The 17,722-nt window shown below is 48.7% G+C and overlaps 2 protein-coding genes across 2 annotated transcripts; both read right to left on the bottom strand.

Moving 5' to 3' along the window:
* Positions 1–9,489: 9,489 nt before the first annotated feature.
* LOC133375163 (heat shock 70 kDa protein-like) lies at positions 9,490–11,475 on the bottom strand. Its single transcript, XM_061606725.1, has one exon. It carries the CDS (start codon positions 11,473–11,475, stop codon positions 9,490–9,492), a length of 1,986 nt encoding a protein of 661 aa, XP_061462709.1.
* A 3,328-nt stretch (positions 11,476–14,803) lies between these two features.
* LOC133374579 (heat shock 70 kDa protein II-like) lies at positions 14,804–16,729 on the bottom strand. The gene has a single exon (XM_061605607.1). The coding sequence runs from the start codon at positions 16,727–16,729 to the stop codon at positions 14,804–14,806; it is 1,926 nt and encodes a 641-aa protein (XP_061461591.1).
* Positions 16,730–17,722: the final 993 nt, after the last annotated feature.

Below are 17,722 nucleotides of genomic sequence, written 5' to 3'. Positions count from 1 at the left end.
CGCCCAGGAGCAAGGTGAACACCGCCTCCAGCGGAGTTGGGGAAAGAATGAGGGAAAGAGAGAAACAGCGAGGAAGAGGAGGATTTGGAAGACACCCTTAATAAAACGGGTCTGGGGGAGAGGAGGTCACAACCCGTTTTTAATTGGGTTCATGTTGAACAACAGCTGCGTCAACAGAGACAAGCCGGCTAAGAAACGTCTGCTGGGTCCCGCAGAACGAGTGGGTGGACGGGGGGGGGAGTTGTGGTGGGTGGGCAGCCGAGAGCGTTGTCATGTGGGTTGCCTAGCGACGTGAACGTCAGGGTACAGGGATTGGGGACTGGCTGACCCCCATTTAACAAGCACCCATCAGAGGCGGGCAGAGATTGACAGGCTCAGTTTCCTGCAGGCTGTGGGATGGGGTATTTTTTGGGGAGGAGGGATAAATATGGGTTTTATTGGAGTCGATTGTGAAGAAAGCCCCAGAACCTATTTAAAAATGCTAATGCTGCATCCTAAAATGGATGAAGAACTAGTCAGAGAATCTTTTGCGTCATGGGCCAGAGTTGGGCGTCCATTATCGTCAACTATCCCAGGGTAGCAGGGCTTTGAAGCCTCGGAACGTGGCTAGCTGTGAGAGCCCGGGCAGGAGGGTGTGCATGGTGGTGGTGAGAGGACAGTGGTCGCTTGAGGACTGGGGAGGCAGGAGGCCCCTACACCCTGCAGAATAGGCCTGTAGCATTAGCGCATGGGACAGCTGGGTGGGTTTGATCCTCCATTAGCAGTCGAAAGACTCCATACAATCCAGTTTTTATGTTATAAAAACTGTGTTCCAGAAGCACCATAGACAGCTCCTTGACAGGTCGGACTAAAATCCGGAGTGGATTCCACTGTCCCACTGGCATGAAGCCACCTGCTGCCCCTGCCCACCATATTAACAATAGGGGAAAGCCCCAGGGCACTGTCAAGTAGGAGGGTATTGTTTTCTAGGCGGAATAAGTAACACGCCTTGGGGAAAGTGTCGGAGGCATCATTGTGGGGAACAAGCAGATTCCCCTGAGACTTAGATCTGGCTTCCAAAGTAGTCTAAACAGGCTGCTTTCTTCTAATTTATTTATTGAATAGCTTTAATTGCTACCTTCTCTTTTCTCTTGAATAATGGCTGGCAATATGTGTCTACCCCCCCCTTCTCTCTGACGTGCATGAATGAGAAGATGAAAAGGGTATTAGCGGTGATGGATGGTCTACAAGCTGAGCCTTTGACGGCGACCAGCTTTACTCAAGAGCCACGTTAGAGGCCGTGTGCCAAAATTGCTCCAGTAGAATGGATGGCCGAACCTGCGATTTAAAAGAGAACACAGAGTAATGGCAGTGGCTCTGGCTAATTCCGGAAAGATGCTGGTGCTCAATTCTCTCTCTCTCTCTCTCTCTCTCTGGGAGCCCTACCCAGTAAATCCACATTGTGATGGGGCAAGCCTATTCTGTTTTGCAGAAGGCAGGGCTGTCAGCGGAGAGTCCCCTATCTGAAGGTGCTTTCTCTCTGAAGGTCTTTCAGACCTAGATCAGAAGGCTGCCTGGTCCAGATGTTCTACCTCCACCATTGGAGGTAGTATGCCCTTGGAAGCCAGTTGCTAGTGGGGAGGGTGCTGCCGTTGCACTCAAGTCCTCCATGCACGCTTCTCTTTGGGACATCTGGTTGGCCACCGTGAGGACAGGATGCGGAATGAGATGGACCACCGGCCTGAAAGATTGCGAACCCTAAGAGGAGAGAATGCTGGGGGAGGGGTTGACGTTGCCGATCAGGAGCTAGCACCTGGACAGCAGACGGAGCAGGCACCTTGGCCACCTAGACTGTGTGCACACCCTACATTGAAAGCACATGGCTTCCTCCAAAGAATCCTGGGAACTGCAGTTTGTTAAGGCTGCTGGGAATTGTAGCTCTGCAGGTTTCTGTGAGGGAAGCCATGCACTATCGATGTAGGGCATGCCTGCAGCCCTGGTCACAGCCTTCTTCTCCACTCTGCTGAGCTGCACTGTATTTCTGTTTAAATTATAGTAATTCTTTCTCAATGTGCATCTGTGCATCTAAATTATTAGCACATGTAAATTGTATGGAAATCTGTGCCTTTTTTGTTTAGTTTTGGCAATGCATTGTCATCTTAGCAAGCTATGGTTTATTTCTTCAGTGGATGTGTTCGGGCATGGCACCTTCCCAGAGTGGTTAACAAGGGGGAAAGCAGTGTTTCGTTGTTCAGAATGAAGCTCAGCACAACAGACTCCCCATTCATGGGGAAAAAAATGAGGGGCTGGCCTTTTTTCTTTGTTTATGAACACCGAAGAAAAACATGAAGAGCCCTTCAGCTGGTCTGTCTAGTCCAGCATCCCACCAGAAGCAAGATACAAGGGCAACAACACTCTCCTTATGTTGTTACTCAGTGGCTTGTATGCAGAGATAGACTGCCTCTGATAATGGAGGTTCCATTGTTTACTATCTTGGTTAATAAGAACACATGAGGAACTCCTGCTAGATTAGCTCAAAGGCCTATCTAGGCCAACCAAAATGACTCTTTGGATGCCCACAAGCAGGACCTGAGTGCAGTTCTGTAGATTAATAATAATAATGATAATAATGATAATAATGATAATAATGATAATGTGGCATCCATCCAACGCATCGCTTCAATGCAAGGATTTATACTTGCACAACAAAACTCCCCTCTCTTTCCTCTGTGTGCACTCTGCACTTTCCCTAGATCTGCTCCAGAGGATTGGGGGAAACCTTAGAACAGATTTAGGGGGTGCACGTTGGGAGGGCAGGAGAGGGGGCGGCTCTATTGTGCAAGCGGAAATCCTTGCACTGATGGGATGCATTAGTTGAATACCGCCTATTGTTCTTGTTGTTATTATTAATTACCTTTTTTTTCTTTCCTGCTCTCGAGAGGTGTAGCATTCACACACGTGAAAAGGTAAGATTCTGAGTGCTTCGTTCTCTGTCAGTTCTGCAACAGCTTGGCGGCGGGCCCTTTTTATTATTCGCCTTGTCAATTAAGTTTCTTTTTTCTGTTTCTTTAAAAAACAGAGACTTCATATTTTCACGGAGGCATTCTTCTCCTTGCCTGAATGGAAATACCTACTATACAATTAAGTCAGACAGATCGGCATCTTTTAAAGATTCCCCACCACGACTAGCATTTCCTTCTCGCAAAAATTGCTAATTTGTAGTCAATGTGATGCGAGTTCTTCAGCGCGCTCTCTCTCTCTCTCTCACTGCGCCTTCTAGCGCGGGTGATAATTTATAAGCACGCAGCAGCCTGTCCGTCACATACGGGAATGGTGAGATTTCTGCGCCACAAGCCACTGAAACAAGTCTGGTTTGGAGAACATGTGTTTGCTTTCTAGAGGTTTTTTTTTTTAATCGTGTTATTCTGTTTTAATATGTTGCAGTCTGCCCAAAGCATTGCTGTTTGCAACAGAAAAGCAGGGTATAAATAAATAAATAGATCAGCATTAAGGAAGAAGAGATGAGTTGTTGTTGGGACAGGCTGAGGACCCGTCATGTCCATGTCAGGCTTTCATTCCGCTCCAGCTGGGAAGTTCAGAAGCAGAAGGGGATGAAAGCAACCTCTGCACATCTTGCTTTCTTGCATCCTCCTGAAGAACAAAGCGGAACCTGTTGAATTTCTGCTTTTTGAAGGGCAGAGAAGCCCTACCAGAAAATGCTTCTAGCCCTCATGTCCATGTTCCTTTTTTTTAAAAAAAAAGCATGTTGACTGTGTGTGTTTTAAAGTGTTTTAAACTCTTGAGCTACTTGAAAGGTTGCCACAGAGAGGAGGGCCAGGATCTCTTCTCGATCATCCCAGAGTGCAGGACACGGAATAATGGGCTCATGTTGCAGGGAGCCAGATTTCAGCAGAATATCAGGAAAACCTTCCTAACTGTTAAGCGGTATGACAATGGAACCAATGACCTCAGGAGGTGGTGGGCTCTCCAACACTGGAGGCATTCAAGAGGCAGCTGGACAGGCACCTGTCGGGGATGCTTTAAGTTTGATTCCTGAATCGAGCAGGGGTTTGGACTTGATGGCCTTAGATGCCCCTTCCAACTCTACTACTCCATGATTCCATGAAAGCAAGTTTCTTCTAGCACATGTGTATACTCTTTTTTAAAAGCACAGTTCTAACCCTTGTGGCCACATACTTTTTCTTTTAAGCAAGTTTCTAGACCCTACTGCCATTCTTTTTCATTTAGATAAGTTTCTAGCCCTCATAGCTTCATTCCTTTTTTTAAAAAAAAGAAAGGTTCTAGCCCACATTACTGCATTCCGCTTTTTTTTTTTAAAAAAAGAGCAAGTTTCTAGCTCTCATGGCCATACCTTTTCTTTTAAGCAAGTTTCCAGCCCTCATGGCTGTGTTCCTTTTTTTATATATACACTTTTGTGCTGCAGAATTCCATAGATCCAGAGGTACCTGATCCTGGGGCTGGATCTTCCCCCAATTTGTAGTAAGAGGAAAGAAAGAATACCATTGACATTTTTTGGGGGGGTCTCTCTTCTACACCCCTTACTGCTTCCTCTGCTGCACAGACCCCCCCCCCTCGCTTTCTCTCTCTGCCAGATCTGGTGCAAAGGGAAAGTGAAAGCGAGATCAACAGTCTGTCCCATCTCTTTGAATCATGGAGGCAAACAGGCGAAGCTAGCCTGACAACCTCAAGCTGGCCATTAACACCTTCCCTCCTGGCTCTGTTGTCAGCCTGGGTTGGGCAGTGTGGGGTTGTGGCAGAGTGAGGGAGGCGTATACCAGTTCCATATCTTCACTGAAAATCCCCGCCCCCTACACACACACCCATCTGATCTTAACTTAGCCAGCGGCAGCAAACGTAGAGGAAGTCGCGATTAGCCTAACAGCAAACAGCAATACTGCGCTCAGTAACTCCTTCGGTGGTCCAGGGTCACCAAGTGAGTTTTGGTGTCTCTCACTCAGGTCCTGCTTGCCAGCTCTGATTTGCCTCTGTGAGAAAAGCATGCTGGACTAGAGGGCAGGGGTGTAGTCATTGGGGGTCTTAGACCCTTTTTTGGGAGCAGGGTCCCACCAGGGTTCCTCTGTCTCCAGCATCCTACAAGCCAATTGGGATGAAAGGGGAGTGTGTGAGCCACTGAGAAGACTCTTCTAACATGCTTCCTTGCCCTTTCCTGCTGATTGGAGCTGAGCAGAGTGAAAGGAGGTGAATCAGCTACTGAGAAGAGTCTTCTCCCCTCAGCAGCAAAAAATAGGTGTGTGTGGCTGTGACTATCATGAAGCGACCCTTCACTTCTCGATTTGCCGCTATGCTGCTGCTTGGGGAGGTCTTTTGACCTGGATCCAGCAGCCAGGCTCCTCTGAGTTTCTGAGTCAATGAATTAACACGTGAAGAAGTAGAAAAATCTATGGCACTCAAAGGAGAGACTCTGCAGTTCCTCCTCTCCCCTCATGCCTCTTCTCTCTCAGTTACAGTCCTCTGGAGGAATTTAATAAACCTGACCTCTTGTTGACTCAACAGCATGCCCCAGTCGCCCCCAAGCAAGCCCTCTCCTCTAACCCTTTGGCCTCGGCAAACTTCCTGTACTGGGAGGCCCACCCATCTAGAGGAGGACACCTCGAGCAACTTGGTGAGCTCACGGCCTGTTGACAGAAGGGGCCCCGCTTGGGGAGGGTGTCTACTTCTCACCCCTTGTTTGACTCACATGGGGATACTTCTCAAGAGCAAGCAGCTCGCAGGCTGCAGGCAGAGAGCGGCTCATAGTCTTAGCACAGACATGGCAGTGGGGGCAGCCGGGGGAAGGCGTCATTATAGGTGGGCGCAAAGCCGGGAGAGAAATCCCTTTTTTCAGAAGGTCTCTCTGCTCCAGTCTTCCAACGTTTTCCAACCCTGGAACATTCATTCAGATGCCTGCAAGCAGGTCATACAGGTGAGGGTTTCCGGTCCTCTTGTTTGTCCCAAGTAGCTGGTACACTGCTTCTGGATGAGGAGGTTCCATGTTAGTGCCCTGGTGGATGATCACCTTTAGCGATAGCCCCCATGCGATGGTGCTGTCAAGGCAGGGCTCAGCAGAATGACAAGGAGCAGGCCCTCAAACACAGCGGGGTCAGTTTACCACATTTTGAAAGGACAAAAGGGATACATGTTGTCATCTAAAGCTAGCGGCTGCAACCGCATTCTGTATATATTCATAATTTGCGTATTTCCTCTTTGCAACATTTATTATAGAATTTTTGGATAATTTTGTTGGTTTTTCCTAATCAAAAGGGAAGGGCCCTGAAAGCCTGACATTTCCTGACCCTGGAATGCTTATTCAGCAACTGAGATTGCAGTAGAGGTTGCCCACACACTTTCAAGGACATCTTCACAGCCACGAGGACTAGAAACTTGCTTTATTAAAAAAATGAGTAAAGCAATAGGGCTGGAAATTTGCTTAAAAGGAAAAAAAGTGCATAACCACAAGGGTTAGAAGAATCGTGTTTTCAAAAAACGAATGTAGCCATAAGGACTAGAAATGTGCTGAAAAGAAAAAAGTACGTCGCCACAAGGGCTAGAACCATGCTTTTTTTTTTTTTAAGGAACATAACCATGACAACTAGAAACGCAGCCATGAGGGCTAGCATCATGCTTTTAAAAAAAGAAATGAGAGCTAAAAATATGTTTAAAACAACAAAAAGAATACAAGGCCAGAAAAAAGGACATGGCACTTTAAAACACACACAGCCATGAGGGCTACATAGGAATGGAAAGATCTGTCGATCCTCTCAGTTTCTCATTTTACTAATCTGAAATTTCAGTTCTCCACATTTCTTCAGCAATCTGCAATTTTTTTTAAAAAAGAATCTCATGAAAATTCTTCAGCGTTTTGGCATGGATTTCTCCTAATACACATTTTTTGCAGGCAGTTTTGACTAATGTGCACATTTTTTGCAAGCATTTTAACCTGATAAAATGGATTTTTGTATGTTATTTTCACTAATTTTTTATGCACACTTTACCCTAGCGTATGCTTTTTTGTACCCATTACTTGGCTGGAGAAATACATTGCAAAATTTGGGGGCATGAGAATTTTGAAGGATTCTCACAAATATATTTTCATGCACACTTTCCCCTGATAGATGTAAACATTGGTTGGTTGGTTTGCAATTTTGTATTGCAAAATTCAGATAAGTGTGAATTTCAAAGGCTGGCTTTGTTTCAGTTCTCATATTGTTTTGGAAAGTGTGAATTTGATAGATTCAGCTTTAAATGTAAACTGAATTTTTGAATAAACTAAATAGGGCTCACAACATGCTTTTTTTAAAAAAAGAAATAATATGGGCTAAAATTGTATTTTTTATATTTTTAAAAAAGGAACTCAGCTATGAGGACTAGAAACTTGCCTTTCCCCCCAAAAAAGGACACAACCATGAGGGTGAGAATCTTGCTTAAAAGAAAAAGAACGCAGTGGTGAGGGCTGTAAAACGATGCTAACCCCCCCCAAGGAAATCTGTAGGATGCTAAATTCTGAAGCAAATGCCACATTTGCTGTCTGTGTTCCCTGCACTTGTGCAGATGTACAAGAGCTGTCTTGGCAGCCTGCTGATATCCTATGAATCCGGCACTCCTTCCCCCCTTCCAAATGTGCCAATCCTGGTATTAGGGCTGCATTCAGCCCCCCCCCGGAGGAATTCTAACCAGCCATATTTCTGGCCCGGTCCGTCTGGACTCTTCAAACGTTATTCATCTTCTTGAAGTCAGAGAGAGAGGGGGGGGGAGAACATCCCACCCTAAGCACGCCCCCTCCCCTTTCCGTTCCTGTAAGTGGCCATTAATTAAAGCCAAATCGCAGTACAGGGAAATCAAATGACTTCACAGTGATTAAAGCCTATTACCGCCGGGGGAAGCGGCACGCATGGTAATTTGTGGCTCAGAAACTGTGGCGGAGATGCCAGCTCGTTTGTCTTGGCTCCTCCTAGGCCCCTCCTCCTGTAGGCATCCTGCGCCAAGGATCGGGGCCAGCCCCACAACTGCCTGGCAAGTTGACATTGCAAGAGGTGGCAGGCTTGCAATGATGACCTCCTGACGTGACGGAAAGGCCTGTCCTCTCACCTTCCCCCTTACTCCCTGGCCACTTGTACCCCAAAACTCTCTGCCTTCAGGGGAGACTTCTTGAGATCCATTCCCCCAGTGTGGGGACCCTGAGAAGCTGCCATGGAGCATCTCTGAGCTGCAAGCGAAACAGGAAAAAACCAGAGGGTCATTTCATGTGGAGGCTGGTCCTATTGGGACACCCCTTCGCACGCCCCATCAACGGAGGGTTGGCCCTCGAAGACCCCCAAAAGCTCTCTTGCAACTCAGGGCTCATATGGTGAGTCAGACCATTGGGTCCATCTAGCTCAGTGTTGTCGACACTGACTGGCAGGTGCTCTCCAGGTTTCAGAGAGGGGACATTCCCAGTCCTGCCTGCAGATGCCAGGGACTGCACCTGGAACCTTCTGCATGCAAAGCAGGTGCTCTGCCACTGCGCTGGCCCATCCCCAACTAGATTAGATCAGCCTTTACCCCAGCCTGGTGCCTTCTGGATGCTGTTGGATGACAATTCCCACCATCATTATTGACCAAGCTGGTGGGGGTCAGGGGGCCTGAAATATCTGGGGAAAGCTAGATTAGACTGTACAGGGATCTGTCACTTTTAATTTAATCATTGCATAGCACCTCATTCTTGAGGTATTGTTGTTGTTGTTGCTGTTGTTGATATTACTACTACTACTACTAATAATAATTGCATGATGTATTCTAGAGCCAAAGGAAAGTATTAAAATGTAATATTTGATACCAAATCCATGCCAGCAGGATCATCTCCCCTAGTTTTCCATTATTATCAATTTATGCAATATCGTTAGACCGAAGTGGTAATTGTGGGGCTGATTTTTCTTTCCATAAAACAGCTGGCTTATCAGTTCTGAGGGACAAAAAGACCATCCTCTCAAACCCTCTCGATCAAGGCCTTTCCAATCAACCCATGCCAGTCTTGTGAACAAGCCCATCAAAGTTTCTAGCCCTCAAATAGTTGAACTGCCCTGCCTACTGACACATTCCATGGTAAGTCCCAGACAGCCTGAAAAAGAGGGTGAGGGGAAGAGTGAGTGGGTGGGTGGGTGCGTGGGAAAGAAAGTCAGAGAATGAAAGTTACTCTCTTCAGTTTCTAGAAACTTCTACACTGAATTAGAATCCCAGGATATTGTAGCTATGCTAGAAAGTTGGGGAGACTTTAAGGTTCCTGGCAAATAATTTCACAGCACCCTTAAAAAAAAGCCCAAGTATTTTTTAGAGGACGTTGCTCCAGGGAAAGTTAGGGGGTGAGGATAAGCTGCAACATTTTGCTTGTATTCTTTACTGTTGACAGTCCCAAATGCCTCCCCTCCTGACCTGGAAGTACAAAGCAGAAATATTCCCATCGACCCACTTCCTTTTCCTTTTAATGTGCCTCACAATCTACCCAGAGATTTGGAGCTAGGCTTTGCTTTTTCTTCCCTCCTCCTCTGAAGGTTTCTCTCCATCCATGCTGAAGTATGTGATGATGGAATAGCAGACATCCTCCAGCTCCCTTTTTCGCTCTTCGTACTCCTTCTTTGGGGCTCGCTGGTTGCCCTCCATCCAAGCGGCAGTCTCCTCGCACATTTCAAGGACCCTCCGCTTCGCTCGGTCATCCAGAGTCTTCTCCTCTACAGCCACCCTCTTCAGCTGGAGGGTGCTGGACTCCAAAGAGTTCAAGGCTTCTACCTTTTCTTGCTCAGCCTTTTCTTGAGCACGGTACTCTTCCTCCTCGTGAACAATGCGCTCCATCTCTTCCCTGTCCAGCCGGCCCCGTGTGTCTGTGATGGTAAGCTGGTTGTGGTTGCCCGTGCACCTTTCCATAGCAGACACGGTGAGAATATTATTGTAGTCGATGTGGAAGGTGACCACGATAACTGGCATGCAGCGCTGAGCAGGTTGGAGGCCATTCAGCGTGATGGTTCCGAGGAGCCGGTTGTGTTTGGTCAGTGTCCGCTCTCCTTCGTAGACTTGCAAGAACAGGCTGTTTTGGTTGTCCTCGGTGGTGGAGAAATTCCTGGTTTCCTTGGTCGGGATTGGAGAGTTGCGCTTGACCACGACGTCCATCACGCCTCCTACCGTCTCCAGCCCTAAGGAAACAGGAGTCATGTCCAAGAGGAGCAGGTTCTGCAAGTTTTGGTACCTGTGGCCTGTCAAGATGGCCGCCTGAATGGCTGCTCCGTGAGCCACTGCCTCATCTGGGTTGATGGCCTTGCACAAGTCCTGCCCATCGAAGAACTGTGACAGAAGCCTCTGGATCGCGGGGATGCGGGTGGACCCCCCAACGAGCACAATGTCATCAACCTGGGACTTTTTGATCCCAGCCTCCTCCAAGGCCCTCTCCACATGATGCAAGGTGGCTTGGAAGAGGTCAGAGCACAGGTCTTCAAAGTTGGCTCTGGTGACGGTCGTGTGGAAATCAACCCCCTTATAGAGGGAGTCAATGGAGATGATGGCTGTGACGTTGGAGCTCAGTGTCCGCTTGGCCTTTTCGCAGGCCACCTTCAGCCTCTGCTTCGCCTTCTTGCTCTGGCTGAGGTCTTCCTTATGTTTCCTTTTGAACTCCTGGGTGAGGTGGTCCACCAGCCGTCGGTCAAAATCCTCTCCTCCCAAGTGTGTGTCTCCAGTCGTAGCCACCACTTCAAAGATGCCATCCTGGACAGTGAGGACAGAGATGTCAAAGGTCCCCCCGCCAAGGTCGAAGATGAGGATGTTTCTCTTCCTCTTCCGTTGGCTGCTGTCATTTAGGCCGTAGGCGATGGCGGCTGCAGAAGGCTCGTTGATGACCCTCAGCACCTGGAGCCCCGCAATCGCACCAGCATCTATGGTGGCCTGACGCTGGGCGTCACTGAAGTAAGCTGGGACTGTGATGACGGCCTGTGTGACTGGACGGCCTAGGTGGGCCTCAGCCACCTGCTTCAGCTTGGAGAGCACCATCGCGGATATTTCCTCTGGATAGAAAGACTTCTCCATCCCTTTGTACAACACTTGCACTTTGATCACCCCGCTGCCACCGTCAACCACTTGGAAAGGCCAGTGACTCAAGTCGGACTGCACCAAAGAGTCTTCGTACCTGCGGCCGATCAGCCGCTTCACGCCAAAGACCGTGTTCTCTGGGCTGAGGCCTACCTGCATCTCTGCCGGTTCTCCCACCAGCCGCTCCCTGTCAGTAAAAGCCACGCAGCTGGGGGTGGTCCGACTGCCATAGTTGTTGGCGATGATGTCAACTTTCCCCCTCTGGCAGACTGCCACGCAGGAGTAGGTGGTGCCCAGGTCAATCCCCACCGCTGGGCCCTTGGGGCGAATTCTGGCCGCTGCCGTTTTAAACCTGGGGGTAGACTGTGGTGGGGAGCCATCGCCGGCGGGGGTGTCCTGAACTTTCTCATGGCTGAGGTCTGCTCCCATAGGCGGGCTTTTTTCCCCAGGCCCCCAGCCCTTCTGCCAAAGATGGAAAATTGGCAACCCTGGGGCCGGTGGGGCAGATCTCCTTGGCTCCTGAGGGAGGTTTTCCTCTGCCTGTCCCCTTGCTATTTCTCCTAACAGGACAGGCGTGGTGGCGGCCCATCATGTCATATGTCACAATAGGCCCTCTGGCTGTGCCTCAAGGCCTCAGGAGGTTTGCTCTCTCTACTTAGCCTGGGTTTCATGCTGCCTGCCCAACTGCGATCTTTTGGGGGAGAACTGGAGACCCATCCCTCCACCTTCTGATGCAAGGCCGGTGAGCACACAGTTGGTTGTGGGGCCCAGAGGCTATAGAACTCCCACTCTTGAGTTGGTGGGTTTGGAAACTGACAAAGATTATGAGCCTGCAGGTCTTCAGTGCTGGTTGACTTGCTCCCCACCTCGGTTGCAGTTGACTTTTTCCATCCTGGCTGTTTTGGCTCCATGACCAATTGCAATATTCAACACAAAAGTTTGATCGTTCATGCCTTTTAGCCAAAGATTGGGGGATATAGAGTCTGACATGCCTTACCTGGAGGGGAAACTCCCTGTTGTGGGCAAGTCTTTACCACTTCCCCATAATAAAGTCATTGAACTTTGGAGGGCGCTGTACCACTCGGCCACTCATAGTTTGGGTGGCTGTTTCCAGAAGGTTCCTGGATGCCTCTCGATGCTCAGATTGTTGCAAACAGTCTTGGGGCAATGGATCTCTATCCACTTCGGGGGGCCGTCCACTGGATGCGTCTTGAGGCAGCTCCACAGATGTGGGGGGCGGGACATGTCTGGGACTTCCTCAGAGGCCTTTTGTTCTTCTGCAAGTCCTTCCCCCTGGTATTGTCACTTCATACGATCGGGGCTCAGCCCTCTTTGCTGTAACGAAGGCAGCGGCCCACCCTTGGCTTGTGTGCATTCGGACCTCGTCACTGGCACACAGAGGTGGTGAGGGGTTGGTTTCTCTATTCTAGTGTGACTTCTGTTGCGGATGAAGCCAGCGAAGTTGTGTATGCACTCTGACAATACCTATCTATCTATCTATCTATCTATCTATCTATCTATCTATCTATCTATCTATCTATCTATCTATCTATCTATCTATCTATCTATCTATCTATCTATCTATCTATCTATCTATCTATCTATCTATCTTTATGTCTGTCTGTCTGTCTGTCTGTCTAATCTCATCTCATCTCATCTTATCTCATCTCATCTCATCTCATCTTATCTCATCTAATCACCATAGAACTGGGAGACCAGAGTTGAAATCCCTCACAGCCACATGAAGCTCACTGGGTGGCCTTGGGCCTGTCACAGTCTGTCAACCTGTAAACTGCCTCGCAGGGTTGTTGTGAGGATACTATAGAGAGGTGGAGAACCATGTACACCATCTTGAGATCCTGGGAGGAAATGTGAGATATAAATCCAAACCATCATCATCTAAAAGATCACCTCACCATTTATGAACCCAACTGACCTCTCTGCCCCTGCAGGAGAGGGATTCTTGTGGATCCCATCCCATCCAAAGATCCGTTCCATGCCCCATGGGAATCGAGCCTTTCCTGTGGTGGCACCGGCCCTTTGGAACTCCCTCCCATTGCACACCAGACAGGCACTGTCTCAATTGTCTTTTCGGCGCCTATTTTTTAACAATCCTTTTTTATGGAGAGATCTGTATCCTAGTGGGTACCTATATTTGATCTGAAATTGTTTTTTTTGCATATGAAATTGTTCTAAATCTGTTTTCGTATATGGTATTGTTCTTAATGGTTTTCATATCTGGAATTTTAAAAAATTGTTTTTACATATGGAATTGTTTTTTTTTTCTTAAATGGAACTGTTCTTAATTGTTTGTGTATATGGGATTGCTTGTACATATGGTTTTTTTTTTAATGGTTTTCGTATCTCGAATTGTTTAAAATTGTTTTACATATGGAATTGTTGGTTTTTTTAAAAAAAACTGTGAAACTGCTGCAAGATCTTTTATGGGAAGCAATTTATAAACGGAATTAAAAGAAATAAATTATGCAGGAGGGAAGGTCCCTGCCCCGAGTAGTTTACAATCTAAAAATCTGATGCAGGTGGAAACGACAGAGGGAAAGTGGAAGCAATCTGTGGTTGTTTCAACAGCATGTGTGCAGGCTTGGCTACAGGCTTCGCTGCTGTTGGGCCTGGGATCTTGGGGGCGTTTAGGCCAAAAGGATCCATGGAAAACAAAGGTTTTGGGAAGGGATTTAAAGAAAGGGCAGAGTTTTCCCAGGGGGCAGGAGACTTTTGGGTGGTGCTCACACCAGGGAGGACCAATGGCAGTCTGGAGGGGAGAATTCTTCCTCTTGAGATAAGCTACTTGTGGCTGCAATGAGGAGAGGAAAAAGGATGCAGATTGTCCTCTGTGGTCCTCTCTGAGAAGGTAGAAACCTGAAGATCAGGGGAAAGCACTTGGTGCGGATTGCTGTTATTCCCATTTTACAGAGGGGAAAAACTGAGGATGAGAGGTAATGGTTTGTCTCTGGCTAGGCGATGGGTGGGGGAGGTTAAAGCTACTAGGTCTTCTGGGTATATGAACAAATCCATTGTGTTCTCCCTTCCATTGCCTCCACTGTAATAGCAGAACCCCAAATTTGTTATATTGTCAGAGAGAGATGTTCCTGGGTCACCTGGGTTTTTGCTTCATTGGCTTCTTTAATTGACTGCCACTGACTGTTGTAACGCTTTTAATTATTGAAACACAGGAACCGAGGGAGCTGCCTTATATCGAGTCACAGGAACAGCCCATCCAGCTCAATATTGCCTACACTGACTGGCAGCAGCCGTTCTCCAGAGTTCCAGGCAAGGGGATATTCCCAGCCCTACCCGGAGATACCAGTGGGGACTCAATCTGGTGCCTTCTGCATGCAAAGCAGGCTCTCTGACTCTGAATTACAGTCCTTCCCCTTAAAAATGAGGTAAGATTCGTGGTTCTGAATAAAGGGCTGATTTAAATAGGAACAGAGGAAGCTGCCTTATATTAAGTCAGACCTTTTGTCCCTCTAGCTCAGTATTGCCAACACTGGCTGGCAGCACCTCTGGGCAGCAGATGTTTGCAGGGGGCTGAACCCAGGACCTTCTGCTTGCAAAGCAGGGGCTCCACCAACTGCGCTGCGGACCTTCTCCTGTCTTTTATTTGTAAGCTGGGATGAAAATGACAAAACAAAAGCAAATGTGGACAAATGGAAGAGGCAGAGCAACTGTTTTCTTTCCCCCTTTATTTTTAATGTGCCCCGTAGGTGGAACAATGCCCTCTGGCCGCTTGGTGATTTCATTCCATTCCCTCTTTGGGTTCCTCGTCTTTCTCCTCCACCGCCACATGTTGGTCTTCTTCTCCAGATGTCCCTCCTGCCCTCTCGCTTTGGGTGAGGGAGGTGCATATCGAGTCCCATACTTCCTCCAGGTCCTTCTGATGCTTCTCACATTCTTCCTTCTCGGCTAACGGGTTGCCCTCCAGCCAGGAGGTGGCGCTCTTGCACATCTCCAGCATCCTCCGCTTGGCTTTCACATCCAGGACCTGTTCCTCTGCCACCCTCTTCAGCTCAAGGGTGCAAGACTCCAGGGAATTCATGGCTTCGATCTTCTCCTGCTGGGACATGTCATTCACTCTGAACTCTTCCGCCGTCTGGACAATCCTTTCGATCTCCTCTTTCCCAAGGCGGCCTCGGGTGTCAGAAATGGTGAGGTGGCTGGTGTTTCCCGTCTCCACGTCCTTGGCAGAGACGATCAGGATATTGTTCTCATCAATGGAGAAAGTGACGACAATGACAGGAATCCCACAGGGTGCCGGAGGAATGCCTTTTAAGGTGAACGTCCCCAGGAGGTGGTTGTGCTTGGTCAGGGCTCTCTCGCCTTCATACACCATGAACAAGATGGTGTCTTGGTCGTCTTCAGTGGTGGTGAACTCCATCGTCTCTTTGGTAGGGACAGGTGAGTTGCGCTTGATGATCGTCGCCATGACTCCGCCTTGGGTGTTAATCCCCAAAGACAAAGGGGTGACGTCCAGAAGGAACATATTCTGCATCTTCGGGGTCCGGTTGCCCGTTAAGACGGCGGCCTGAATGGCCGCTCCGTAGGCCACTGCTTCATCGGGGTTGATGCCCTTACACAACTCCTTCCCATTGAAGAAATCCTTCAGCAGCTTCTGGATCCTGGGGATGCGGGTAGAGCCCCCAACCAACACGATATCCTTGATCTCACCCTTGCTCATCTTGGCATCTTTCAGTGCCCTCTCCAATGGCTTCAGGGTGGCCCGGAAGAGGTCGGAGCACAGGTCCTCGAAACGCGCCCTTGTGATGGCTGTGTGGAAGTCTATCCCGTGGTAGAGGGAGTCGACCGAGATGCTGGCGCTGGTGCAGGAACTCAAGGTGCATTTGGCACGCTCGGCAGCAATTTTCAGCCTCTGCATTGCTTTCTTGTCCAGGTGGAGATCCTTCTTGTGCTTCTTCCTGAACTCATCAGCAAGGTGGCCCACCAGCCTTTTTTCGAAATCCTCCCCACCCAAGTGAGTGTCCCCTGCTGTGGCTTTCACCTCAAAGATGCCGTCCTCTGTGGCGAGGATGGAAACGTCGAAAGTGCCCCCACCCAGGTCGAAAATAAGGATGTTCCGACTACCTGCCTCCTGGTTCCTCATATCCAGGCCATAGGCGATGGCAGCAGCTGTCGGCTCATTGATGATCTTCAGGATCTGGAGGCTGGCAATGGCTCCGGCATCTATGGTGGCTTGGCGCTGGGCATCATTGAAGTAGGCTGGCACTGTGACAATGGCTTGGGAGATGGAGCAGCCTAGGTAGGCCTCGGCCGTCTGCTTCATCTTGGACAACACCATGGCGGAGATCTCCTCAGGATAAAAGGTCCGCTGTTTCCCTTTGTGGGACACTTGGACCTTGAGCTTCTCCTCATGGTTGACCACGGTGAAAGGCCAGTGCTTCATATCCTCCTGGACGGTGGCATCCTCGTATTTCCTGCCAATCAACCGCTTGGCATCGAACACTGTGTTCTGGGGGTTGAGAGAGGCCTGGCTCTTAGCGGGGTCCCCAACCAGGTGTTCGGTGTTGGTGAAGGCCACGTAGCTGGGTGTCGTGCGGTTGCCTTGGTCGTTAGCAATTATCTCCACTTTGTCGTGTTGGCAGACAGCCACGCAGGAGTAAGTCGTACCAAGGTCTATCCCTATGGCCAGGGCATTTTGCTTAGGCATGGTTGGTTGTGCCGATCTCCTTTTTGGTTGAGGTTGACCAAGAACTGGGAGGGGACAGATGTTCCCATGAGAGATTTGTTGGCCTCTCTCTGTGTGTGTCTGGGTTTTCTCTCTCTCTTTCTGTCTTTCTCCTCCTTCAATACCAAAAAGTTGGCTGACCAGGACTTAGATTTTTTATCGGGGTCATAACATCTTCTCCCTTGCCTATAGCTGGGCAGTTGGGACTTTTCTAAGGGTCTCAGGGAGGCTAACCTCAGCTTCAGACCCACACTGATGACTTCACCATCACACACATCACAATGGGGGTTGAGTAGACAAACCTGAAACAACTGGCTTGGGCCACACCCTCTGTGCACCAGCTCTCTCTCTCCCTCCCTCCCAAGGGTGACCCAGCTTTGCTTAAGAATGCAGGACCTACTTGCGGCATCAGACCACAGGGCCGCCTGGCCCAGCATCCTATTTAAAAAACAGCGGCCAACCAGATGTGACCCCAGGAAGCCCACAAACTGGACTTTTCATCCCAAGTCCTTTCTGCTGTTTTTTTTAAGATATACTGCTTCTGCACATGGGTGGTCTACTCAGCAATTATTTGCTATTAGCTGTTGATAAACCATCCATTCCAGGGATGGAGGACCCTCAGAGAGGTGGCTGGCACGTGGAATTTCAGTGGCAACACCCAGGAGTGTTCCTAACTTGCTCCGCTGTGAGTCTTCCAAGGTGGGGGATGGAACGCCTTGAAATGGGTAGCCTGACCCAGGGCATATTGCAAGATCGGCTTGAAGCTTTCCAAGGAAAAATGGGATACTGGTATGAATAACGGAATAAATAATATGCTCTAAGAAGCAGAGGGAACATGTGTGTGTGCCTGAGCGTGCACAGAAGGGATGAATGATTGTTAAAAGAAACCTTTTTCTCTCAGGAATCTGATACACACATCAATTTCCCTACCCTGAAGGAGGACGCAATTCACACGGAAAAAAAAATTAGCAGCTA

The sequence above is a fragment of the Rhineura floridana genome, chromosome 22 (assembly GCF_030035675.1).
Source record: "Rhineura floridana isolate rRhiFlo1 chromosome 22, rRhiFlo1.hap2, whole genome shotgun sequence".
NCBI classification, from domain to species: Eukaryota; Metazoa; Chordata; class Lepidosauria; order Squamata; family Rhineuridae; genus Rhineura; species Rhineura floridana.
The sequence above is the reverse complement of the archived record's forward strand: the minus strand, read 5'-3'. Positions and strand labels throughout refer to the sequence as shown.